This window comes from Stigmatopora nigra, chromosome 18 (genome assembly GCF_051989575.1).
Source record: "Stigmatopora nigra isolate UIUO_SnigA chromosome 18, RoL_Snig_1.1, whole genome shotgun sequence".
NCBI lineage: Eukaryota > Metazoa > Chordata > Actinopteri > Syngnathiformes > Syngnathidae > Stigmatopora > Stigmatopora nigra.
The window spans coordinates 445897-472558 of record NC_135525.1 but is presented as its reverse complement, the minus strand read 5'-3'; the positions used below and the strand labels follow the sequence as shown (position 1 = coordinate 472558).

The following is a 26662-nucleotide window of genomic DNA, read 5'->3' as shown; positions in this document are numbered from 1 at the left end:
TGTAGGTAATTTAAGGGTCACTTCCTGTTTATTGAAGATCATTTCAGGCTGTCTTTCAGGCTTTCTCCTGTTTTGGATCATTTCAGGGTCACTTCCTATAAATACTCAGCCACTTTATTATGAATTTGGAGCGTTTAATGTCACCTCCGATTGGTATCAGGTCAGTTCCTATTGATAACAAGTCACTTATAGTCAATCGAATGAATGTAAAGCAAGCTGGCTCACCTTCTTTATTGGTTTCCTGCTCTTCATCAAACAAGTTTACTTGATTATTAGCCAAAGAACCCTCTCTCCACTGGTTGGCGTTATCAGGTTTTGACTCCTGCTCTGGAATTCGTGGGATGGACACTGAAAACTCTGGTTCAGGAACTTGAAAACCTACATCTCCCATTCCTAAATTCACGGAGGGCATAACTGAGTCATATCCAGAATCTGTTTGGGAACCTTTTACAGGTTGTGTTGCAAGTCTAGTGGAATCCTGATATACAGAATCCAATCCAGAATCTGCATTGGGACCCTCTTTTCCAGGACGTGTTGTAGGTCGGGTGTAACCCTGATCCAATGAGTTCAACCCAGATTCATACCCACTGGAATTCTGATCTACTGAATCAGATTCTGAATCTTGATTAGAACCTTCATTTCCAGGACATTTTGCAGGCCTCGTGGAATCATCATTTGTTGAAATGAATTCAGAATTTGGATTTAAATTAGTAGATTTCAGACAAGGGGAGCCTCCTCCAGAATCTGGACCGGAATCACCAATCCTTACCATTCCATCAGCTTTGGTGGAATTTTGGTCAACAAAATCTGATTCAGAATCCATATTGTCTAGCATTCCGGGTGGTCTTTCGGGACTATAGGAATCTGCATCAACAGAGTCCAATCCAGAATCTAGATTGGGAAATTTCATAGCTGGGCTAAAAGTATCCTGAGATTCTAGAACCTTGAAGCTGAAGTCTATCGGGACCAAGCCTCCAGCAGACTCCGATGAATCTGGAGTTGACTGTTGGTCTGGTTTAGTTTCTTGGGGAAGAACAGTGGTATTAGGAGTTGGGCAGCATTCCCCAGGAAAAAGTACTTCAGGGGCAGCTTCTGCTAAAGAAATTAATATTTCAAGAGACGAATTCTCAGGCAGGGAAAATTTGGGGAATGTGTTTGGCTTTGTTCCATCAGTTGGTGATTTATCCACAGGGACGTCTTCAAGTTTTGCAGATCTGTCAAGTAGTAGGAGTTCATCAAGTCGAGGTTGCTGTCCTGCTGATGTAGATACTTCAGCAGGTGTATTTACATTTAAAGAATTTATTTCTGGAGGAGAGTAAAACAAATATATTTCAGGGTTTCCCATCTCGATAAGGCTTCTGAGTGGAGGTACATCAGAGGATGGTGAATTTGAAGGTCCATCTGGCAGAATTACATCGAGGCTGGAGGGTGAAATTTCAGGAGAACCATCAAGAATAAATCCATCAGAAATGTCAGTGGGGAGTTGGTCCTCAGTAGCCAATCCATCAAATGTTCCTATAGTAGGCCGGGAAGGTAGATTATCTCCAGTGAGAATCGTGCTATCGGAAGGATTTACTTCTGCTACCCAAGTCCTTGAGGTAAAAAATGAGAAGCTGCTGGTGGATGTCCAATTGGGCATAACGTTTGCCTGGCCTGAGGGTGAACTCAGCATGTCAGTGTTGATGTTGGAGTTTTTCCTGGGGCCACTGATTTCTGATGCGCTACCACTAGTTGAAGCTAAGCCACCCAACGTCAACGCTGAGTCCTGAACAGTGGAAAACCTCATATCTTTGTTGTCACTTCCTTGGGTACCAGCAGAAGTATCAAAATAACCACCAGCAGTCCAAGCAGAACTAGAGGATGACTCCACCATATAAGAAGTAGGAGTGGTTGGCATACTATAAATTGCTTCCACTAGACTCATGGTTGCAAAAGGGGATGGAGTCCATAAAATAGTACGGTCAGTAGCAGATGTGTCAAAAGAAGCGTTGGCTGCCGTTGTTGAAGTAAAAAAAGTACTACTCTCAGTAGAAGCATCTAAAGCCAGAGTTGCCAAAAAAGAGGTCGAAGGGTCACCAGTGGAAGTGGAAAAAGTTTTGTTGATTCCTTTTGATGCAGAAGAACCTCTCTCAGAGTCTGCAGCCACTGTCAGAGAAGAACATTCATGACTATTTTGTCCTCTCAACCAAAACACAATTTCCCACACACAAGCAAAGATTATCCAATGGAAATATAACTTTATTACCTGTAAACTTAAGGATCCTCACACATGACCAGGAACTTCCACCAGTATCGTATTTTTGCTATAGAAGCTTATTCAGAACCTCAAATTGGACCTGGAACCTTTTTTTAGATACACATTCATTCTAGAAGTCTCAAACAGAAAAACGCATTCTGGCCTATATTATTAATATGTTCTCTCATACTCTTAGATCCTGAAATTTTCCCCCAAAACATCATTAGAACTTGATAGTTAACCCAGAAACCCTTTCATAAACCCATATATAATATTAATATATATTTAGTATCTTAAAGGTCTTTAAAGACCCAAAATTCAAACAAGCACCCTCATTTTGACCCAGAATATTAACATGTAACATTTTAGATCCTGGAATTCTCCACACTACCTTCTTCAGAACAGGATATTTAACCCAGAAACTCTTTCAATACCTGATATTTAACTCAGAAACCCATTCAGAAACTGACTTTTAGCCCAGAAACCTTTCCGAACCTGACATTTAGCCCACAAAACTTTAAAGAACCTAGCGCCATGTTTAACCCAGAAGCCTCTTCAGTATCTCCAATTGAAACAACCTTGAAACTCCCCTATAAGACCTGAAATTCGAAGAAAAACCTTCAGAACTTGAAATTTATCCGGGGAATTTCAAAATATTTCAAAATTTCAAATTTCAAAATAAACATACAGAAAGAGAGCTGGGTACTTACGGGTGCTTCTTTCTGCTGCTTCACCTAAATATGAAGATGAGGTTTATCAATGGGAATACAAGACAGACAAGACAAGATATTATTGGACATGGTCTTTGCTTGCCAAAAGACATTTAGCTGACTGACGTCTGGCCGGGGGCCAACTCGCCGAGGAGGCATCTGGCCGAACGTAGAATTAGCCGAACGACTAATTAGCCGACCGACTAGCCAGCCGAAGGACTTTTTGCCGGCACGCTCGCCCCACCCCCGGTCGTGTGTGTGTACAAGCTTTTCAACCTCGGCCCGCGGGCCATATAAGGCCCATTACAGATAACAGCATTCATTTAGAATAACAAGTTACATATAGCAACATTCATTTAGAATAACAAAGTTACATATAGCAACATTCATTTAGAATAACAAGTTACATATAGCAACATTCATTTAGAATTTCAAGTTACATATAGCAACATTCATTTAGAATAACAAGTTACATATAGCAACATTCATTTAGAATAACAAGTTACATATAGCAACATTCATTTAGAATAACAAGTTACATATACCAACATTCATTTAGAATAACAAGTTACATAGAGCAACATTCATTTAGAATAATAAGTTACATATAGCAACATTCATTTAGAATAACAAGTTACATATAGCAACATTCATTTAGAATAACAAGTTACATATAGCAACATTCATTTAGAATAACAAAGGCATTTATTCACGGCCAAACAAAGTAGTCATAACAGTAAGTACTAGAATGACAGAAGAAAAAAAAAAGTATTTATAAAAGTATATACTGTAATTTACCCCAGCATAGAAAACATTCAGATTAATCTTTGAATCATTTAAATCATTTTGAATCTATATTGCCTAAAATAATGGGAAATTATTTAAAATTAAAATATTGTTCTTATTGGCACGCATCACTAGAAGTGTGTTCAATGGCAGGTTTCAGGTTTTGTTCTCGAAGCCCTCTAGTCTGTAATTTAACAAGTCCAGGAATCATAAATTTTAGACACATTCCCTGTGCACAATGACCCACCAAAACTGAGTGGACCCGCTTTTAATACTCACCCGTATGCACTCTAGACTGGTTTTGAATCAGCAGAAGACTTCCACCTGATGGACAAATATTTGTACTACAATTGGGTCCGGTACCGGGTTGAAAGTGTACTTTTTACCGGGAAATTATTCTCTAAAAATCGCCAGTAATTTTATTTATGCTGCGGTATTCGTATTTATTCATTTAATGCTGTTTTCGGCTGGACTTAAAGTCATTTGTGTGCATTTTGGGGCTTTCCGCGGCCGCAATTGGACCCTGGACTTCTATTAAGATTCCAAAGAGCTCCAGTATCTGTATTTAATCATTAAATGCCGCGTATTTTTAGCACATTATAAATATTCTAAATCTACAAAATATTCCTGAATATTCTTGTCATGGGAAGAGTATTCAGGAATATTTTTATTAAGCAGCAGCAACATATTTGAACTTTATAAGACATGCATTTGTCAATGTAAAAATAAAAGATATTTCCCCATCAATTTCTTTGCAATGTGGAATAATTTCTTGCAGCTGTGAGAACAAATGAAGACAAAGTAGTAGTTGTTTAATTGATAACTCTTTGGAGTTCGAGATACGCTGTAACTTATTATTCTAAATGAATGTTGTTATCGGTAACGGGCCGTATATGGCCCGCAGGCCTAGGTTGAAAAACTTGTACACACACACGACCGGGGGTGGGGCGAGCGTGCCGGCAAAAAGTCCTTCGGCTGGCTAGTCGGTCGGCTAATTAGTCGTTCAGATAATTCTACGTTCGGCCAGATGCCCCCTCAGTGAGTTGGCCCTCGGCCAGACGTCAGTCTGCTAAATGTCTTTCGGCAAGTAGACCGGCCACGAGATATTACATATATCCAAAGGTGAGTAAAGTAGGTACTCATGTGGGAGTAGTGTTACTTCAAAATAATATTACTCAAGTTAAAATCAAAGAAGATAACCAAAAAATGTAATAAAAAAACAGTTGGTGAAAAGAATATATACATAATAAGTATTGAATAAATCTTTATAATGTCTGATTTATTTATAAAACAATGTAAACGGAAGAGGAGAAAAATGTGCTCATCTCATCTCATTTCATTTTATAAACTGCTTTATCCTTGTCATTAGGTTCACGGGGGTGCTGAAGCCTATTCCAGCTGACTCCGGGCCAGAGGCGGAGTCCCGAATCGGTGGCCAGCCGGTCGCAGGGCACAAGGAGACGGACAACCATGCACACTCACACCCATAGCAAGAGGAAATTTAGAGTGATCAATCAGCCTACCATGCATGTTTTTGGAATGTGGGAGAAACCTGTGGGAGTACCTGGGGAAAACATGTAAACTCCACACAGGTGGACGTGACCTGGATTTTAATTCGGGACCCCAGAGCTGTGAGGCCGACGAGCTAACCACTCACGCTGAATACTTCTAAATGAGATTTCAAAAGTTGAAGACGAAGTAGTCAAGTACAACTAAAAATAATTTGATGAAAAGAATATGCAGGTGGTAACTGATTAACTGCTAATGATTCATCCTTCATTCATTCATTTTCTGAACTGGTTTATCTTCATTAGGGTTGCAGAAGGTGCTGGAGACTATATTAGTTGACTCTGGGCCAGAGGCAGGGTACACCCGGAATCGGTGACCAGCCGAGCGCAGAGCACAAGGAAACAGATAACTATGCACACACACCTATATTTAGGGGCAATTTAGATTGCCCACTCACCCTACCATGTATGTTTTTGGAGTGTGGGGGAAAACCGGAGTACCCGGAGAAAAGCCATGCAGGGGAGAGCATGCAAACCCCACACTGATGGACCGACCTGGATTCATTTATAGTATAGTAAATCGTGCATGTTAAGCATCTTATTATATATATTTCAATTACTAAGTTAATGTAACACCTTACTACCCTACCCACCTATGGATATGTTTTAGCTGTGTGCGTGAAACCTACAAGCATTGGCGGTCCCTCCAGGAAGCGGCAGGAAGCTTCCGTGCATCCATTCGCGAGACTCAAACCCGGTACGACAGTGTTGGCAATCTTGTCCGCCTGTGTTGTGTTCGCAGTCGCACGTCAGCGTGGCGTTACGCAGCACGCAAGCGGAAGCATGCAGGTTACATTTGCATCTGTCACACAGGTGTTCCTCCGCTTTTAGTGCTTTTAGTAGTGTCGATATTGGTCACAATACAATATCTGTACTGATATGGCACTGAAATTAAGTCTTTGGTATCAGGGAGTACTAAGAAATAACAGCCCAATGATGTACAATGTAATGATGGCGATCTAGTGTTACATCCTTTGGGAGAGATCGAGGCGAGGTACGAGGAATTAGGGCCCAATCGCAGGGAAGCAGACGAGGACGGGGGAAATAGTTCTCATACCAAAACTTTAATCACCTAGGCGGGAGTTTACAAAATAACAAAGACATAGGAATCGAAAAAGAAAACCAAACCGGACTAGGGAAAACACGGGTAATCCAGGAATTATGTAACGTAGATACATGGCAAGGGAAACAATGGAGACGATACGACAATTATAATCAGTGGGTTCTAAATAGACACAACAGGAACTAATTTTGAATCACGCGCAGCTCTGCGAGCATATCAGCAAGACAGGGGGACAAACACCAGTAAGGAAAAGGCAAAGGGAAAAACAATTACACGCTAGTCAAAAAAATAAAATCAAAGTAAAATCTAGAGGGGCAGGAACTAGGCGGGCAGGAACTAGGCCGGCAGCAACTAGGCGGACAGGAACTAGGCGAGCAGGAACTAGCTGAGGATTCTCCCTCCCTTGAGAAAATGCTGGAGATTGAATAAAGGTACTCGGGCGATGAACAGGGGGCAATGGAATTCGGGTATTCTCGCTTAGTTGTGCGAGTAGCCAACAGTGACGGAGTAGGCGATGGGACGAGTTATCGGTGGAATATGAGCTGGATGGCTGGCGCCTGCGAGAGCCTCGGTGCGGCATCCTACTGGGTCCACGTGGTCGAATCGTTGTGTTACGTCCTTGGGGAGACGTCGAGGTGAGGTACAAGGAATTAGGACCCAATCGCAGGGAAGCAGGCAAGGATGAGGGAAATAGTGCTCATACCAAAACTTTAATCACTAAGGCGGGATTTTACAAAATAAAAAATACATAAGAATCGAAACATAAAACCAAACCGGACTAGGGAAAGGTACATGTAAAGGGAAACAAGGCAGACAATCCGAAAATGACATTATAATCAATGGGGTTCAAATAGACACAACAGGAAATAATGAATCACGCGCAGCTGCGCAGGCACAACGGCAAGAAAGAAGGAACAAACAAGAGTAGGGAAAAAGCCAAGGGAAAAACAATAACAGGCTTCTCCTAACAGCTAGTTTGCAACAGACAGGCCTCTATCCTACATAGCTGCCGGCGACGAACGCCACAGTAAAAATTATTATGCTAGACATCCAATGGTGTAAGGGACCAATCCCACTTCTGCTGTGAATTTCACTGAGTTTATCATAAGTAGACATCTACTCCAATTTAAGTGGGTGTGCGAGTTTGTTCACTCCTCGCCTTCCCGCTTCAAATAGATTGGAGTCTTGTGTCATCAGTGTCAGCCACTGAGTAAATTAGCAGCTTTTTTGACTTTGATCACATTTTTAGAACGTTAGTTATGACTAGGAATCTACCAACATGAAAAAACTGAAGACATGTTGGTAAAAGTGATGAGAGATCTTTTTGTGCCTCTTTTGTCAATTAAAATTAGATTATCAGTAGTACACATCAAATGAAAGTAGCCTGGGGCTCTGTCAGCTTCCCAAACAACTACAACTGTACCTGGCTGGCACGTCGATGTTGGAAATGGCATAGAAGTACTTGAGCAGGTGGTTTTTTTGGACGTAAGTCCCTCCAAGAGCTGGTTGCAGAAGCCTGAGGCGCAGGTTGGTGAAGGTGAAGAAGTCTCGCAATTTTTTGCTGCTCTGCAGGTGCGTGTACAAGGTGTCCATATTGAGGAGCTTGGGGCCTGCGAATAGGCGCAGGCGAGCTCCCACCTCAAACACCACGTTCTTCTGATCCTAGGTGTTAGCGTTAGCATGTTAGCTCCTCAGGTATAAATACTTTTTTCATTCTGGGTAGATTTGCATGCAAACATGGAAGTTACTACAAGTATGTGTGTTTGTGTGTACTTATACTACAAATTCATATATTTATGTGAAATGTTACGTGTGAATACATGACCATAACTTTACATCGAGGTTTGGCAACCATAGGTATTAGATCCACATGCGGCACTTTAGTGCAGCTCAAGTGACTCCCTCGTGGTTTTTCTAAAATGTAGTCATGTGGAAAGTTATTGCAGGTAGGGCAATACTGCATTTGCAGCAGAGATATACATGTATATGTATATAAGTAGGTATAGGTGTAGGCATAGGTATAGGTATAGGTATAGGTATAGGTATAGGTATAGGGATAGGTATAGGTATAGGTATGGGTATAGGTATAGGTATAGGTATAGGTATAGGTATGGGTATGGGTATAGGTATGGGTATGGGTATGGGTATGGGTATGGGTATAGGTATAGGTATTGGTGCGGGTGTAGGTGTGTGTAGGTGTGTGTAGGTGTGTGTCGGTGTGTGTTGGTGTGTGTCGGCGTGTGTAGGTGTGTGTAGGTGTGTGTAGGTGTGTGTAGGTGTGTGTAGGTGTGTGTAGGTGTGTGTAGGTGTGTGCAGGTGTGTGTAGGTGTGTGTAAGTGTGTGTGTAGGTGTGTGTAGGTGTGTGTAGGTGTGTGTAGGTGTGTAGGTGTGTGTGGGTGTGTGTAGGTGTGTGTGTAGGTGTGTGTAGGTGTGTGTAGGTGTGTGTGTAGGTGTGTGTAGGTGTGTGTGTAGGTGTGTGTGTAGGTGTGTGTGTTTGTGTGTGTGGGGGTGGGTGGGTGCTCTGGGTGTGTCGTTATGGGTGGGTGGGTATGTGTGGGTGTGTGTGTCTGGTGTGTGTGTGTATATAAATATGTGTTTATATATGTGTAGATATATGTGTAGAGATATATGTGTGTGTATGTGTATACATGTTTTGCTTTGAGGGGTTCAGAGGGTGGCTTCTTCGAGATGATTGCTTTGCTTGCAAGTCCCTTTAGATTCTGCTGGCTTTTGTAAAGTCTATCGACTCACTCGCTGTACCTCCGGTAAAAAATGCAACCTGTACAGCCCCGTCCTCATAGATATTTTTACGCAAGGGAGATGCGGTGAGAAAGACAGACCAATGCTATTCTCATCAGCAGCCTCTTGGATACTTGCCCACCCGGTGGCTGCATCGAGAACCATCTGGAATGCCTGGATCTCAAGTTTGTTATATGTTGGGACACTTGTATACCATGGTATCACGTATGTTTGACTTATGAATGTGGCCCGGGTGTTAGCTTTTTAACCAGTTGTTCTTAAAAAGGTAGCATTATTATAAAACGGTTCTTGACCCAAAGTGAAGGGGACAGTCGAATTGTCCGGACAAGGTAGCCCAGGAGAGAACACACTTAAAGAAAGCTTTTCCTAAACTGAAACACCCACTGATGTACAGGTTAACGCAAAATTTTCCCTGCTCGGAAAAGATTTAAAAACGAAGTCAGATACCAGAGGTTGTCGTTTTTGCATAAGTCACATCGGAGTGAGAACCGACCCCGGGACTCAGTTTGTCCTTTATGTCTATTTCTGTCTTCCAAAAATCACCCAGAACAGGAAAATAGCATGCAGTGTTGTAGATATGAGGTCAAAAACAAACAACGTTAATAATATATATGTATACTTTATATCTCCAAATACCTTAACGCCTAACCATCTGGAGTAGCTCTCAGTGCAGATGACCCGGGTCACGTTGCTGGGCGCCAAGTCAGACACCTGTTTTGGCTGCATACCAAAGGTCTCCATGCAGTTTTCGGCGTAGAACTGGTACGGCTGCCACGTAAGGCCTGCTCATATGAGAAAAAAATGAAATTTAAGATAGGACCGCGGCAATTAGATTCGACATGATAGTAGTGCCCTCGATGGATATCACTGGAGTAAATAGCAGATACTTTGACTTTAATATTAATTATTTCATTTTCTGCACCGCTTTATCCTCATTAGTGTCGCGGGAGTTGCTGGAGCCTATCTCAACTGATTCCGGGCCAGTTGCAGTGGACACCCTGAATCGGTGGGAAACCGATCACAGGGCTCAAGGAGACAGACAACCATGGAAGAATGCATCAGCGTATTCTGCTCTTGTCAGCTTCAGAGGAAGAACCTGACATTTAATGCAAGCTCACGTCTTTTTATGGAACCATAATAACAGAAAACATTTGCAATCCATTGTCATCGTTTTGGCACAAACACCTATTACTTTTGGTCACGTATGCAGGATGTTTACAAGCTTTGCGAGGCTTACATAAGTGAGTTATACTGATAGATCTGAAATACAACTTTAGGAGCAGGTTGAGAAAGAGTGAGATCAATTTAAAAGGAAAAAGGTTTATTACCAAACTGCAAAGTGGAGAGTGAGAGCTCTAACAGTGGAGTCCGGTTCAGCGGGATGTTCTTGCAACTCTTGTCGAATGACCAGTGAGTGTGTCTTAAATACAGGCAAAACTCACAGTTGTCACTAGGACTTTGGAAAGATTCCTTTCTGTCATTTGCAGGGCAAAATATAATTGATCAGTGTCGGACAGTTGAGTATTTGTGCTGACATGTCAACCCAATAACAAGACTAAGATTGATTATTCAGTCTGACAGCTGGGTGTTTATGCTGACATGTCAGCCATAAGGATGACTACGATGCTGTTATACTTACAAAAACTGATACAATATGAACAAGTAATTCCAAAGAGACTTTGTCTTATCTTACATATACAACAAGTTCATTTTTGGGGCATTAGTCATCGATTATATTATGGATTCATTTAAGCATAATTCCACAATATTCCTTCCTTTTGTAGTTTTTAACCAATAACACAGTTCCAACATTCAAGCACATCACACAGTTCAGTTGTTCTGGACTTCCGATTCTTGTCGTTCCCAATGAATGTGGCAGGAGCGATGTTTCCACTTTATTGCCACCCAGCGAATTATTGTGCGACTGTGAGATCACCATCTGGGTGTCCCTTTTCTTCGATCACCCACAAAGGGACCCCAGGTCAGTAAAGTCATTCCTCGTTGTCTTGGGACACTTGTAGGAGTTGGACACCTCTTCCCTTTCGCCATTTTCCTGAAAAGACGTTGTCGCCCCTCGCGGTAGTCTGCTTCTCTAATTATGTCCCTCAGTGAATGGTTCATCCCGCAGGAAGTCTCCTCTGGATAATTCGACCGGCCAAACTCGTCTCTGGATGGCTCGTCCGGCCGGAAGACTCTTCCCGGAGTACTCTCTCACCTTTCTATTCTGCCTGACTACCAATGTCTATCGCCAACTGTTTGCTAGTGTATAAATAATAGGTGTGACTGAGTATTATGGTCTTCAACCGACTATACTGGGTAAAATGTTACTAATACACTGTCCTGAGTAGTGTAAACCATAAGATAACGCTACAATTCACCAAACATGTCTGATAGATGTAGCTGATATGAAGTGGTTATTTACTATTTGTCGAGTAATATCTGCTTGCTGATCCCACTCAGCAGTCTTAGTGGTAAATAGTCACGTGTAGATAATTTGGATTGGCTTGGATAACTTTATTCATCCCGTGCTTGGGAAGTTTCATTATCACAGTAGCAAGAGGGTGAGAATGCAGGAAAGGTGTTTTAGACATAAATAGATAGGTAAAAAATAAGTTAATAAATTAATAAAAGCATTAATAAATATATAAATAAATAAGCATGTTGCTGAATATATATATATATATATATATATATATATATATATATATATATATATATATATATATATATATATATATATATATATATATATATATATATATATATATATATATATATATATATATATATATATATATATATATATATATATATATATATATATATATATATATATATATATATATATATATATATATATACGCATACATAAATATACATATGTAAATATACATATACATACATACACATAGATTTACAATTTACAATATAAATGTCAGTCTCGACATACCCCATCTGGGTCTGGACTATAAGTCGCTGTCCCCATCTCTAAATCATTGGAATCATTGTAACCAGTCACCTAGTCCTCTCACAAGGACTGTTTATCTGACATCTCACCCAGTCCCGGGCTCCGAGGACTGTTGATCTGGGTTTGCAGCGAGGAGTTGTCAAGGACTCTTGCTACCAGCAGATGGCTATCAATCACTTCTAGGAACACCCGCATAGTGTTCCTACATCGTGACGCACTTCGCGCTTCTTTGTGTAATTGTTATGTCAAATGAAGGTGTGATTGTTTTATTTCAAATGAAGTTTGTTTTTAGTTTCCTCTTTCTATTATTGTTAAATAGCTTAATTGTTATTATAGTTACAGATGTTGTTTTTGCTTATACGCATGTTGGATTAATCAATAACCTTGTAATTGTTTTGATTTATGGCTTTAAAGCCGTACGAGAAATTACTGTTCGAGGAGATACTTTGGAGAGGGAGGAAATCTTGATGTTTCGTCCCTTATTAGGTTGTTTACCAGAAATGCCTATTTAATTAAATGTCAATATTTGAATCAGATGTCTTCCTGCAGCGTTTGATAATTATATCAAAAGTGTAATTATTAATGAACCTATCAGTAACCCCAACGGTAGTCATCTGCTTTGCAACAGTTTTCTAGTAGTTTCATTAGATGGGTATCAAACAACAAAGCAAAAGGCATATGATTGTTGTGGAAATAAGCCCAAATGAATCCGGTATGCTGAATAATGTAAGCGATGTCTAATGCTCTAAAATAGACTCATACAGTTCACTTCTGTCAGCCCCGCAAATAGTGAAAATAGCATCAGGTCCGGGAATCAGGGAAACAGGTCCACTGAGGATGCTATCGCCGTGGCTCTTCACACAGCACTGAGCCACCTGGAGGACCAGGGGAACAATGTGAGGATGCTTTTCATAGACTATAGCTCAGCCTTCAACACCATCAAGCCGGACATCCTGAAGGACAAACTCTACCACCTTGGACTATCCTCTTCAATCTGCTGCTGGATAAAGAACTTCTTGACTGGTCGACCACAAACTGTCAGAATGGGTCCACACCTCTCTTCCTCCATCACACTAAACACAGGCTCACCACAAGGCTGTGTACTGAGTCCTCTCCTGTACTCCCTGTACACATACGACTGCACACCAGCCCACCAGTCAAACTCTATCATCAAATTCGCCGATGACACCACTGTGATCGGACTCATCTCAGGCGGGGATGAGTCAGCTTACAGAGACGAGGTCGACAAACTGTCTTCTTGGTGCTCGCCGAACAATCTTACACTGAATACCGCAAAGACTAAAGAAATAATCTTGGACTTTCGCAAGCGCAGCACAGACCTGGCCCCACTCCTCATTAACGGAGTATGTGTAGACAGGGTCCAATCGTTCAAATTCCTGGGAGTCCACGTCAGGGATAGGCTCTCCTGGTCCACAAACACCACAGTGTTAGTGAAGAAGGCCCAGAAACGACTCCACTTCCTCAGGGTACTGAGAAGGGACAAGTTGGACACCAAGCTTCTGGCAACCTTCTACAGAGCCACTGTGGAGAGCATCCTGACTTACGGCATTACAGTGTGGTATACCGGCAGCACGGCAGCAGACAAAAAAGCCATACAGAGAGTGATAAACACTGCCCAGAAGATCGTCGGCTGCTCTCTGCCATCGCTAGAAGACATTGCCAACCCCCGATACCTCAGAAGAGCCGGGTCCATTGTTGGAGACCCATACCACCCTGGACACGGCCTGTTCCAGTTGCTTCCATCTGGCAGACGCTACAGGTCCTACAAAGCACGGACAAACAGGCTCAAGGACAGCTTCTTCCCAACAGCCATCAGGTCTCTGAACCTGCAGCAACACGTGACGTGACGACTACACATATCCCTACTATGAAATTAAGTCAAGTCGAATTGAAGTAACAGGAAGGTCGTTTGGTGCAGATCTACCTTCCACAGGATGACTGAGGGAGGGTAAGTATAAAGACTGAGAGGTAAGTGATCCATCTTATTCTTGTTGGCATCGGTGAGGCAACTTGTAGTCGCCGGAAAATGGCGCTCAAGGCGGAGAGCTAACAAGTATGAATATGTCATAAATAAATGTCATAAATGTGTCTGGCCTGGGAAGACGAACTTGTGGAGAAGCACTATACAATTTCGTCATACGCTGCTGAGGGTATGATGACTACTAGGCTTTTTGTCAAGTCAATGATGACGACAATGCCTATGTCTGATTTTCATTTTTCATTTTCATTTTTCATTTTCATCATTGGAAAGCGGTGCGTGTTTGCCAAATAAGGACGCAGTATTGCAGAGGCGCCCTGCTTGCAACACTGCAATCAAGGAAATTTCCCGAATACGGATTGAAATAATGATCTGATCTGAAAAAATCTAAATCTTATAGGTACAGTGCTTTAACTCGCAACGACAATATTCGGGTCCAGTTAATCCATCGAGTGGGCCGAAGATCAGGTATTAGGGGTGCCCAGAGAGTCCTGCAGGGGAAGTTCAGTTGCCAATAGTCACATCTATAACCAAAAATTAAGCAGTGATTGATAGGTTCACCAAAAGGCATTCCCAAATACACGCGAACATAAAGAGAAAGGACAAGACCTTCAAATGTTTGGCAAATTTATCAAAACTGTGGGATTCTTGGGAACACTTCAAATAATCCCAATGACACCTCTAGTTCAATTAGCGGTGAGAAGATAAACAACCACAATGCCACTTCTGGTATCAGAGCAGACACCTTTAAATTTGTTGGGAAGAGGCGCCTTTTAAAAGTAAATGTAAATGTAAATAGTTGCTGCATGCAAAGGGAGTAGAAGTTGAGAAACCTACAGACATTTTTCAAATGATTATACAGGCACCGCCGGCAAAAAGCATACTGGATAGCTGATATATCTGAACCAGTCCTCCCGGCCGTCCAGAAATGGGAAAAGTACATCCGTGCATAAATTCCAAAAGCTACAAGACTGCAGTTTGAATATCATTTTACAATGTTTTATGATCCGTCATGTAGTGAAACATTTAAAGGAAAATGGGAAACACAAACCATAGGTAAACATGATGGTGCCACTGACCACTGAATATATCATCATTAAGCAGGAGGGTGCTGCCTTAAATGTTGATTCGAATCCCTTTCTTGTGCGATGGGATAATGTACCTAACACTTCATCACACATAACTTTCTTGGTGAATAAAGATCTTATGCCCAGAGATTTGGTGATGAAAAACGAATCACAGGTAACTTGGAAGGCCACAGAGAATCCATTAATTCTCGTGTCCCCAGAGAATGAGATAAAGATCTCAAAACCAAGAGAGGTAACTGGCTACACCCGGTTACGGCAAACCATTTTACCTGTTCATGTTACACCTACATAATCTGTATGTGACTGCAGTGCTAATCCAGAGACGTGCAGTGGTCACAGAAAACAGTTTATGACTTATTATAGCACGAAGCTGGACAATGTGGTCCAGTGCTGGCCTCCATGCTATCAAGGCTTAGCAGATGTTAATCTTGCATTTAAGATGGCGTTGACAATTACAATGGGGTATCCAGTAGAGATCTATACTCATCATAAAATTTCAGAATTGATCTATGAGAGTCGATTTGTAATAACTCAGGCCTGGTGCTTACAATATTTGCCATTCTTGTCATACCCAGGAATCATAATCAAGAGATGTCCGATGGTAAATCCTGAGGTCACTATGCCTTTTGAATTTGAAGGGGAGGCTCATGGGTGTATATTGGGTGCGACCAGATTTGGAATCACCTCTTTTCCACAATGGAGAAGTAACATACTTCGTGGATGGATTCTGTTATAAAGATTATCTTGGCAATCATGCTGGATTTGTATTTATTAGGCAGGAGGCAAGTAATTTCACGACAGTAAAGGCAGAGAGTTGTGATCAACCTATTCTGCGCAGCTAACTAATTGAAGGCGTTGACTGAAGCGTGTGTGATGGCCAAAGGAAAAGTAGCTAATGTGTATACAAATTCGGTGTGTGCGCATGATGCGTGTCATTTCTTTGGAGCTGTGTAGAAGCAGCGTGGATTTAGGAAAAGTGATGGTTCGTCGATACATCCATGATGCAACCAAACTGACTTGCAATTATTAAGTGTCAAGCACATAAGAAAGGTAATGATGACATTGTGCGAGGAAATAATGCAGCTGACGAAGCTGTGAAATCAGCGACGAATGGCCAGGTCACTATTTTGGCTCCACTGGTATCAATATAACCAGTTGCGACATAAGATGATATTGTGTTGATCCAGCTAAAGGCAAGGCTATGTGAACATAGCTTTTGGCAGCAGAGAGGTGCGTCAAAAGACGAAAAAGGTTTATGGAGATCGCATGAAGGGTTGCTTGTAGCACCAGTTTCATTGCTTACAATGGTGATTTCAGATGGGCACGATTTAGATCACTGCGCACGGGGGGAGGTTGGGAGAAAAATGAAGCAACAAAGATATTGGTCACCATAATTTAGGACAATACAAAGTCTGTGCGCAAAACAATGTTCGGAAGATTATCACAACACCAATCGGACATATACCAGTTTCAGAATGTCCGTTCAAACATCTTGTTTTATATTTTGTAGACATGAACAAATCCGTGCAAAAAACAGCTACATGGTGGTAGTGATAGACTAATTTAGTTTTTGGGTTGACGGAATAGCGTCAGAGGACCAAAGCTCGGAAACCATTGTCAAAGTCTTATTAATAGAAGTAATTCCGCGATCTGAAATAAGTTCTGACAATAGTCTGGCATTCATACATAATGTTGGCAAAGGAATTTTGCAATAATTTCCACTAAAAGAAAGATTAGGTTGTATGTATCACCCGCAATCACAAGCTATAGTAGAAAGGGTTAATGGGACACTCAAAGCAAAACTCAGGAAAATGTGTGCTAGTACAAAGCTGAACTGGGTGGATGCACTACCACTTGCACTAATGAGCTTTCACATACAAACTAACAGGATTACCCATCTAACACTGCATGAAATGTTCACAGGTCAACTCATGCCAGCACGGCAGTTGAGATGACCCTATAAGAGGCCTCCTCTGGAGCAGCAGCAAAATTTCCTAAAAGACTATTTAACACAGCTAACTGCTATGCATGGAGCTATCTATGTGCAGGAGAAAAGCAGGGTCCCCGAATCCAGGGAACTGACTGGTGACTGCTGACATTATATTGAGTTAACAAAAAAAGTAATCAAATCTGCGCGGGCAAAAATATACATACCGCAACACAAATTAGCAATTTTGTTGACCTAGAAAGTGGTGTCAGTGATATGAGCTTCTAATGGCCTCTTAACTTCTTGTGAGTGAATATGAGTGACTACAGCTGGTGACTTCTCTGAGGCCATTTAATTAGGGCTCATTGGATGCAAACTCCCACAAACACTACAATGAGAAAGTCAAAGGACCTCAGCACGGATCTGAAAAAGCAAATCCTTTACTTGAAATAGTCAGGGAAGTCACTTGGAGCCATTTGAAAGCAGCTACAGGTCCCAAGAGCAATAGCGTAAACAATTGTTTGTAAGTATAAAGTGCATGGCACTGTTTTGTCACTGCCACGATCAGGAAGAAAACACAAGCCATCATCTGCTGCTGAGATAAAATTAATCAGAATGGTGAAGATTCAACCGAGAATCACCAAAAAGCAGATCTGTCAAGAATTCGAAATTGCTGGAACACAAGTATTAAGTGCATGGAACACATCAAAAGTGGTAATGGAATGGCTAAATCAGGCTAGAATTAAGGTTTTCAAATAGCCTTCCCAAAGTCCTGACTTAAACCCCATTATGAACTTGAGGACAATGCTGAAGAAACAAGTCCATGTCAGAAAGCCATCAACTTTAACTGAACTGCACCAATTTTGTCACGAGGAGTGGTCAAAGATTCAACCAGGAGCTTAACAGAATCTTGTGGATGGCTACCAAAACCGCCCAATGAAAGAAAATGGCCATGGGGCATGTTACCAAATATTAGCGCTGCTGAAAGTATATTTTTGACCCAGCAGATTAGATCACTTTTTTTCTGTTCACCCATAATAAAGTCATACAAGAACCAAACTTCATGAATGTTTTTGTGGCAAAGAACTATCTGTTCCAATCACTCTTTCAGAGAAAAATCAGAGTTGTAGAAATAACTGGAAAGTCAAGAGAGCAATGACATTAAGTGTATGTAAACTTTTGACCACAACTGTATAGCACTACGTTTTTCACACTTGTTTACCAGAGATCTAAGCATGTCATAAGTTTTTCTTTTTCCTGTGCGTTGCGTAATGCCTTACTTCTTCTTTGTCTGTCGCCTGGCGGCAGGAAACAGACAAAAAGAAAAGAGACAGCTAAAAAGACAGACAGAATGGGGGCTGTAATCGCACACACGCACTCTCCCAAACATGCGCGCATTTCACGCATTGAAAACTAAACTATCTATAATATACAGTAATATGCATATATTTAATTTGTCCATAATCATAGAGACTTTTTTGACTGATATCCCCACACAGATTGGTTTGAACACTCATAGGTGTGTCCAACCGAATATTAAATACAAGTATTCACTCAAAATCACGTATTATATTGGGCTCATTCGGGATATACAGTGCATTTTCTCCTGATGCGTATTTGGAGGGCGTAACCCTCAATTTTACAATCTAGGCTGTACCTCGCCTGGTGCCCACAGTTTGCTGTGATAAGCTCCAGCATCCACCGCGACCCTTGTGTAGGATAAGCGGTATGGAAATTATATATTTGGAGAGGGAAATGTAAGCTTTTTAATGATTCTGCTGTGAATTCATATGGATTTATCAGTGCCTATCCATTTGAAAGGGGAGGGTGAGTACGAGTGAACATTTGCTTCCAGCCATCCTGGTTCTTGTGACACTGGTCGGTACTCTCTTCCCACCTTTGTCCGCAGACTTGTCAAGGACCATGGCAGTGGGACGCCCATACTCGAAGCTGACCACCAGGTCGTCCGTGGCTTCCAGACTCTTGTTCCATGACAGTGTGACGTTAGCCAACAGCGGCTTTGGGTACTCGGACCACGTGACCGTCTGCCAGTAGGTGACCAGGCCGCCCCGTTCCCGATCTCCCATCAGCTGAGGCGGATGAGACAGGTCCGGGCTGGATGCGTCGCACTCATCGCTGCACAGGTATGGGTTCTCCTTAAAAGCGGGAGCAAGATGGAAATACAGAGAGATGATGGATGGGGCAGTCTTCTCTAAAATGCATATAAGAAATGCAATCGATGCAAGTTCTGAAGAAATTTGAAGGGTATGTTTGCTGTGCTAGTCGGTAAACTGTGAGTCACTTCCTGTTAACTTTGGTGCATTTTAGACTCACTTAGACTTCTATTTATTTCAGGTCACTTTTTATTTGGGAAATGTAGGGGTTTCTCCCTGTTTAGATTGATTCCTTTCTGATTATTTATGTTGTGACATCACAAGTGTCACTTATCATTTTTGTTTTTTCTAGGGTCACTTCATTTAGATTTACAGTAATACCTTGACATACGACTGCCCCAACATAAAAAGAATTTGAGATGAGTACAATTCCGAGCAAATATTTCCCTTTAGATACAAGACAATTTTCCCCCGCAGACAGTGCTTCCCCGCTTATCGCGGTTAATGGGGACCGGGACCACCCGCGATAAGTGCATTTCCGCAAAGTAGGGATTCCCCTTCAAAAATGCTTAATTTGAATTTAATTTAAAAAAAAATTTTTATTTTATTTTTTACCCCCCTGTATACAGTACACAATATAGAATACGGGTAGAGAGAGTGAAATTCATGTTAAAACAAAAAAAACTGTAAAATATGTTGTTTCAATGTAATATTTGTATTTTTTTTCCAAATAAAATCCGCGAAGCTCTGAGTCCGCGGGGGCACACTGTGCAAGCATACAAGCGAGAGGCTGCTTATGATTTCAGCGCAGTCTTTCTTGCCGCAACTCCCTCGTGTAAAGATACCTTCAAACAATGGGCGCAGCCTTGCGGGAGCTCAGTAGCAAGGAGGAAGTGGAAGAGGTCCACCTCGCCGCAAAGAAAATCAAAGACATGTTGGCAAAGGGCAAGAGTTTTCTGATTTTATGAAAAAGGCACCCGGACAAGTTGGCAAGTGGTCTTGCGTTATTCTATGATGAGGACATTTGTGTGCAACATTTTCGGAATAATTTGAAGGGAAGACAATAGCAAACAACCTTCGATAGGTTCCTTTCAAAACTCCAGCTGAAAGTCAGGGTGGAGCGACACAAGAAGAGCCAACAGAATAAATGTAAAAATAATTCATACAAAATTAGAATCAAGTTTAGTATTAGGTTAGATTAAATTTATTTTTGTGTTTCTGTATCGTAATCCATGTTCATTTAAATGTGTTTATGTTACGTTACGAGCACATTGTTGTGCTTATAAGGGGGTATCCCAGTAATGCATATGCTACATCAAGTATGCTATAATCAAGTTTAGTCTGTTTCTTTGATCACAGGGCCCCTAATAATGAACGACACCCAGCCTCCACCAGAGCTCACAATGTCAACAACATGAGTTACCAGACTAATGGAAAGACCCGGCGGAGTAAATGCAACAACCTACTGGAAGAGTAGAGACTTAACTCTTCCCATATGTGTGGGGAGAACCAGAGACTTAATGAAATGTTGAGCAATTGGAGGAAGATGACTCTCTTTGTCTGTTATGTGTATAAAAGACTGTCCAGTTCAGATAGTCTTTGTCAAATTACACAACTCAGCTCAGGAAAGGATGATTGTAGACTGACTATTGATTGGCCCAGCCTGTCATGGTAAGAAATTGTTTGGATTTCACAGCTTCATAGTTGTTAAAGTCCTTTGAAAACAAACACACATGGATCCTGAAGGAGAACAGGGCAGATAGGTGAATTAAAACACAACTTCCTTTAAGATACTTGGATGTAGTGAGGGAGGACATGAAAGTGGCTTGTGTAGGGGAAGATGATGCACACGAACAGGTAAAATTGAAATTGTTGATTCGCTGTGGCAACCCCTCACAGGAAAAGCTGAAGGTTTTGTATTCTTGGTATTGGGCTGAGCCCATGCTTATAAGCCTTTCTCCATTCTAGTGCTGAACATCTTAAAATTGTCAGCATTTTTGTAGTTATTTTGCGGCATTTTTTTTAATGTAATGACATACTGCTGAGGAAAAAAACATTGCCCATTATACTTGCATACATACAAATAGTCTAAATTAGATTAGATTAGAACTGTATTTCATCCCGCAAATTCGAGAAATTTTCTTGGTTGCAGTAACAAGACAGACACGCAAGACATTGTAGACCTAGGTATAAAAAAACTGGAGCTACACACAGGAAGTCCACCTTCTGCAGACGGAAACTGAGATTAATTATCCAGAATCACTCTTTCAGGCTGATCTGTACAGTCCCTCAGTAGTCTGTGGTTTGAAAGATAATCTCCCTTGCCTGAATCCTTCTAAACTGTTCTATTACCTGATCAGCAGCAGTGGAGAAGTTGGTGGGGGTGGTTTAAAGCACACAAGCAGTCCAGCAAGCACTGGCAGCTCCTCCATCTGACCGGGGAGAGAGCTCACACTTCCATAAAAATGATGGAATGCTCGGTCTGGAGCATTGCCTCTTCTCCCGGCACTATCGTCCACTGCTCACAGCAGATCCCGTGTGCATGACAGCGAAGGCACGGCTGAACGGCTCCAAAGATGCAGTGGTGGTCTGTGAATTTCCTAGTGACGCTTTCAGCTATCGGAATCAATCCAACCCTCGAAAATTATTTTCTGACTATAAAACTTCTACTGCAGCTATAGCAGCAATAATTCAGAAATAACAACCTGATACAAATATTATTTATCCTTTCTTTTCTCCTTCTTTTCTATCGCCGTCGAAGCTCATGCTGAAAGTCGTACCTGTCCTGTCGTATTTCTGGCATACGTTTTTATTCGATTTAGTGCTGAAAATGTTCGTTCCGGTTGTGACAAACTTGCTTGCTTTGGAGTTGTCCGACCTTTCTTAAGGATGTCTCGCTTTTTTTCTTGAAAAGTCCGTCTTGAAAATGGCTTTGACAGTAAATCTGCAAACAAATCCATTTCACCTCCTCCCTCAGCCATTGCGGGTTGACAAAACCGCTATTAAATCAACACAACAATATATTTGCTTGATCAGCTCGCTCCAGTTACAGTTTGGTAGCCATGGCTAGTCCACTCTATCACTAGTAAATCATAGTTGGTGAACGTGAAGACGTATCCCTACGCCTGCGAGAAGGCAATGATGTATCCCTACGCCTGTGAGAAGGCAATGACGTATTCCTACACCTGCGTGAAGGCAATGACGTATCCTTACGGCTGCGAGAAGGCAATGACGTATCCCTATGCCTGCGAGAAGGCAATGACATGCAATTGTGGTGTCGCCAAATCGAAATCTGATTGGTTAAAGCAACAGTTTTATCAATGCTTGTTTAATGCAGCAGAGCCTACAGTGCATATGTCCGACATTTTTCCCCGTCACATTTGGATAACCATGAGTTGTGACACCTGCAGAGCATGAACAGATCTCCCTTGGTCTTTGTCCCATGCATTGACCGCATTGCTGCCAGTTCCTTCATAATTTTGAAGTCTGTTATCCCTCGGACAAATATCTGTAACTGGCCTGTCTCTGACATTGCAAAAAAAAATTCAGAACTGTCCACTTTATGTTGCAGCTAAAGCTCCAGGGTCCCCGCTATGTCCTCAATCCTTCTTGTCACGGTTTCCCTGGACAGCGGGACTTGCTCAAATGCTTCTTTTTTTTCAGGGCAGATTAGTGGTGCGGAGTCCACCAAGCACTCTTTGACAAATTCCACATTGGAGAATGGCTTACTGTTTGCAATCCTTAAACACTGCAATCTCCTCTCTGCAAACTAAACACACAACTTTACCACTAATTTCAGTAAATAAACACTTGGTGGTCCATATTGCATTAAAACTTTCTTTTTTGCATCACCTGGCCTTTTGGATGTCTTAAATTTCTGTATTGCCTCATTATGGACATGAAGAAAACAATTACTTCAAAATAAAATCGATGCCCGGTTAGTCCATGCGGGAAGTAAAATTTGAAATTGTTTGTTTTGTAATTTTCAATCAATCTGACGCGGGCTAGTCTCAATCAACCAAAGGGCTGTCGGCGGCCCGTGGGCCGTACAATGCCCAGATCTCCTTTAGAACATCGCTACCCTTGCTCCCATTCAATCTCAGGGCGGCTTTGCGGCTGAGTGGTTAGCGTGTCGCCCTCACAGAGAAGGGCTTTGGTTCAAATCCAGGTCAGTTGACCTGTGTGGAGTTTGCATTTACTACTGGACCCCCCCTCCCACACACACACACACACACACACACACACACACACACACACATAGGGCACACATAAAAATCTAAAGTGTAGTACAAAGTACGTTTCCCAGCAGGGAACTATTTCATTTGCTTTATTAATTTTAAGACATTAATAAATCACTTATAATTTTCTCGATTTTGTGTTTCCTCACATCTTTCATACAAAAATATGGGACACTGACCAATTTTAAAGCGTGTAGTCGGTAGTTGTGTTAGGACAATGGAACGAATTAGAGAATTAACATATAAAGTGCACCTCTACTTACAAAATTTTCTAGTTACGAAAAATATTCTGGAACCAATTAATTTCGCAAGTAGAGGTACAACTGTGGTTGTGAATACGCCCTTAGACATAGTTCCTTTAAGACAGATCACTGACCAGGTTGCAGAATCGTTCTGGGGGGTCCCCACAGGTGACCCCTGGTGGATCAACCCTTATCTGCATAGCTTCTCTCATGTTAGTGGGCGGCGGCTGGCAGGCGGAAGCTTCCCAGCCGCGATTTGTTGTGCGCCTGCAGGCATGGAATTCACATCCAACCAATGTCACCAATAGAAGCAGGACTACCAGGGTTCCGAGGTTCTCCATGGATCTTCTCCAGTGGGTCTTGGTGGTTTCTGAGGCCTGTAGTGCTTCACTTTCTCTTTTCCTGTTCATATGTCGATTAAGCTTGCTTGGTTGTCATGGTGAAGACGGCGCAAGGGTCAGTTTATTATGCTGGAACGAAAGATGATGGAGCAAACATTACTGTGATCCTTCACCACCCCGCAGCTTCAAATTCTGCGGCTTTAGTACATTGCATTTTTTTATATTAGGTATAAATATTTTTAAAAGTTCATAAAAAAGTCAAAATTCACAATAACACTGGCATGCAGAAGAAGAGATAAAATATGGTGTAAGGCACAGGGGCGCTTCTTCTGGGATAGAATAATCACAGCAATCAATGGCAGGCACATGTAAGTGAGTTTTTTCATGTTTTATTCTAGATTTTTTTCTTGAAATTCATTCATAGATGTCAAAATACATTTTTATCTGTTTATATTTTCTCTATGTTGAAATGAATAACAGTATCAGCCGCATCGTCTTGCCTTGTGGGTCTTTGTCACTTTGCAGTTTTGCGCACGTCAAGTTTATTTGTGCGCAGATCATGAAAGTCATGAAAGTGTTGAAGCTGTCATTGGTATGGTTATGGTAGAGATTGCATTGATATTGTTTAATGCCTGTGTCAGATTTAGGATTTCCCTTTTTGCTACTCTCATGTAATCAAATATGTTTTTTAGGCGCATGCGCATGTTTTGATCGAGACATCGTGGCGCGTTCGGAGGGATTTGGACCCAGTAGCGTGGAAACAGGAGGGGACGAGGCGTTGGGGTGGCCGATCCGGCAGGCGTCCACGCTGGCTGGTGATGAGGCATAGAAGGTCTGGTAGTGTCCGCGCCGGCATTTGGAGAGGGGTGGGAGTAGCCGGTGTGGCGGGCATCCTTTAAGTGCTGGCCAAGCCCCCTGCCCTTAACAGACACCAGAATCTTAGAAAGGTCATAGGGCACCTTGCCCAGGCTGCTCGGGGGACCGCCGACCCCTTTTTCCGGGGGACCCGGAGAATCGCCGTCACCGCCGACCCCAACATCCAGGTGGGCCGGAGTGTCGCTCTCGCTGCCAGGGCAGGAGCTTGGCGGGCGGGATCTTGGCGGGCGGGATCTTGGCGGGCGGGAACTTGGCGGGCGGGATCTTGGCGGGCGGGATCTCGGCGGGGGGGATCTTGGCGGGCGGGATCTTGGCGGGCGGGATCTTGGCCGGCGGGATCTTGGCGGGCGGGATCTTGGCGGGCGGGAGCTTGGCGGGAAGGAACTAGGCGGAAGGAACTAGGCGGAAGGAACTAGGCGGAAGGAACTAGGCGGGTCAGCCGGCACCAGAAGCCTGGCTTGTAGCTTCGGCATGGGTGCGACTGGCGAGCTAGCCGGCAAGGGGAGTATTGTGGCACGGGAATACGCAAAGCTTGGACAGGCGAGGTCGAGCAAGAAGCTTGGACAGGCGAGGTTGAGCAAGGAGCTTGGACAGGCGAGGTCGAGCGAGGCGTCTGGACGGGCGAGGTCGAGCGAGGAGCTTGGACGGGCGTGGTCGAGAGAGGAGCTTGGTCAGGAGCTCGAGCGTTCAGGCCCTCCTTTTGTTTCTCCCTGTGGTGCGGCGCTTGCTGTCTCCTCCAGGAGGACGGCACAGTACACTGGCCGCCACGTGGTGGCCCATTATAGATGGCCAGCCGACACAGGGAAAAACCTCGCTGCTGCGCCTCCCCATAAAGGCAAGACGGGCGGTGTCCGAAACTCCTACCTGAGCTTCCCCACCGACCACATGGTTGTCCATTGTAGATGACCACCCGACACGGCAAAACCTGGTAGGGGTAATCTAGGTCGAGGGGGGGTGTATCAATGTCCGAATCGGCTGAGGAAATCATAGTCCGGGTCCAAATCTCCAGCCAACAAATCAATTAGCTCCCGGTCATCCGCTCAATCAGAAAAATCAGAGTCCAAACGGATATAGATGCGACGTTCAAGCGGGGCCGATGGAGGCTGGGGATTCTCCCTTCATTGAGGAAAAGAATTGCTGGGGTTCGAATTCAGATAACTCGGGGGACGAGCAGGGGTCGTCAGAATTAGGGTATTCTCACTCAGCCGTGCCATCCGCCCAACGCGACGGAGTGAGCAATGGGGAGAGTTATCGATGAAACTTAACCTGGGGCCTTCGACCGGGGCCAATGGAGGCTCAGACCTACCTACTGGATGGGATTCTTTCACTGCCAGAACATTTCTAAGGTGCCCACACCACGGTGTACTCATTGTAAATTCCGCAAAAGATTTTTAGGAGCTTCTCGCTGAATCCATGTGGTCGTTGGGATACGAGCTGGGTGGCTGGCCTTGACGAGAGCATCGGCGCGAGCGTCGACGGCTTCCAGCTAGGTCCATGTGGTCGGATCGTTCTGTTATGATCGCGCCGAGACGTCGTGGCGGGGTCGGAGGGATTTGGACCCAGTAGCGGGGAAGCAGTAGGGGACGAGGCGAATTGTGCTCAGGGTAAAAAGTTTAATAACTCATAAAGCCTTTCAAAATAACAATGACTTGTGCATCCAGAACAAAACCAAACCGAAGCATGGAAAAACGGTGACATCATGGAGAATGGTGGCTTGGCTGCATGGCCATGGAATCATACGCAGGA

At 42.8% G+C, this 26662-nt stretch overlaps 1 protein-coding gene across 12 annotated transcripts in view; it reads right to left on the bottom strand.

Moving 5' to 3' along the window:
- The window catches only part of LOC144212067 (uncharacterized), a 44819-nt gene that overhangs the window by 14725 nt on the left and 3432 nt on the right, over positions 1-26662 (bottom strand). For 9 of the 12 annotated variants that reach the window (XR_013329713.1, XR_013329714.1, XM_077739683.1 and 6 more), the window contains exons 2-8: positions 23834-24169; positions 19003-19261; positions 9760-9905; positions 7787-8025; positions 5930-6102; positions 2947-2970; positions 226-2145 (exon numbers count right to left, since the gene is read on the bottom strand). Coding sequence is in view for 10 of the 12 variants with exons in the window: in XM_077739683.1 (XP_077595809.1) it covers positions 226-2145; positions 2947-2970; positions 5930-6102; positions 7787-8025; positions 9760-9905; positions 19003-19261; positions 23834-24109 (3037 nt within the window). In the remaining 2 variants the exon portion in view is untranslated. Of the gene's footprint in view, positions 1-225; positions 2146-2946; positions 2971-5929; positions 6103-7786; positions 8026-9759; positions 9906-19002; positions 19262-23833; positions 24170-26662 lie in introns of those variants that run through there. The other 3 variants (XM_077739686.1, XM_077739687.1, XM_077739690.1) reach the window with 3 other exon arrangements.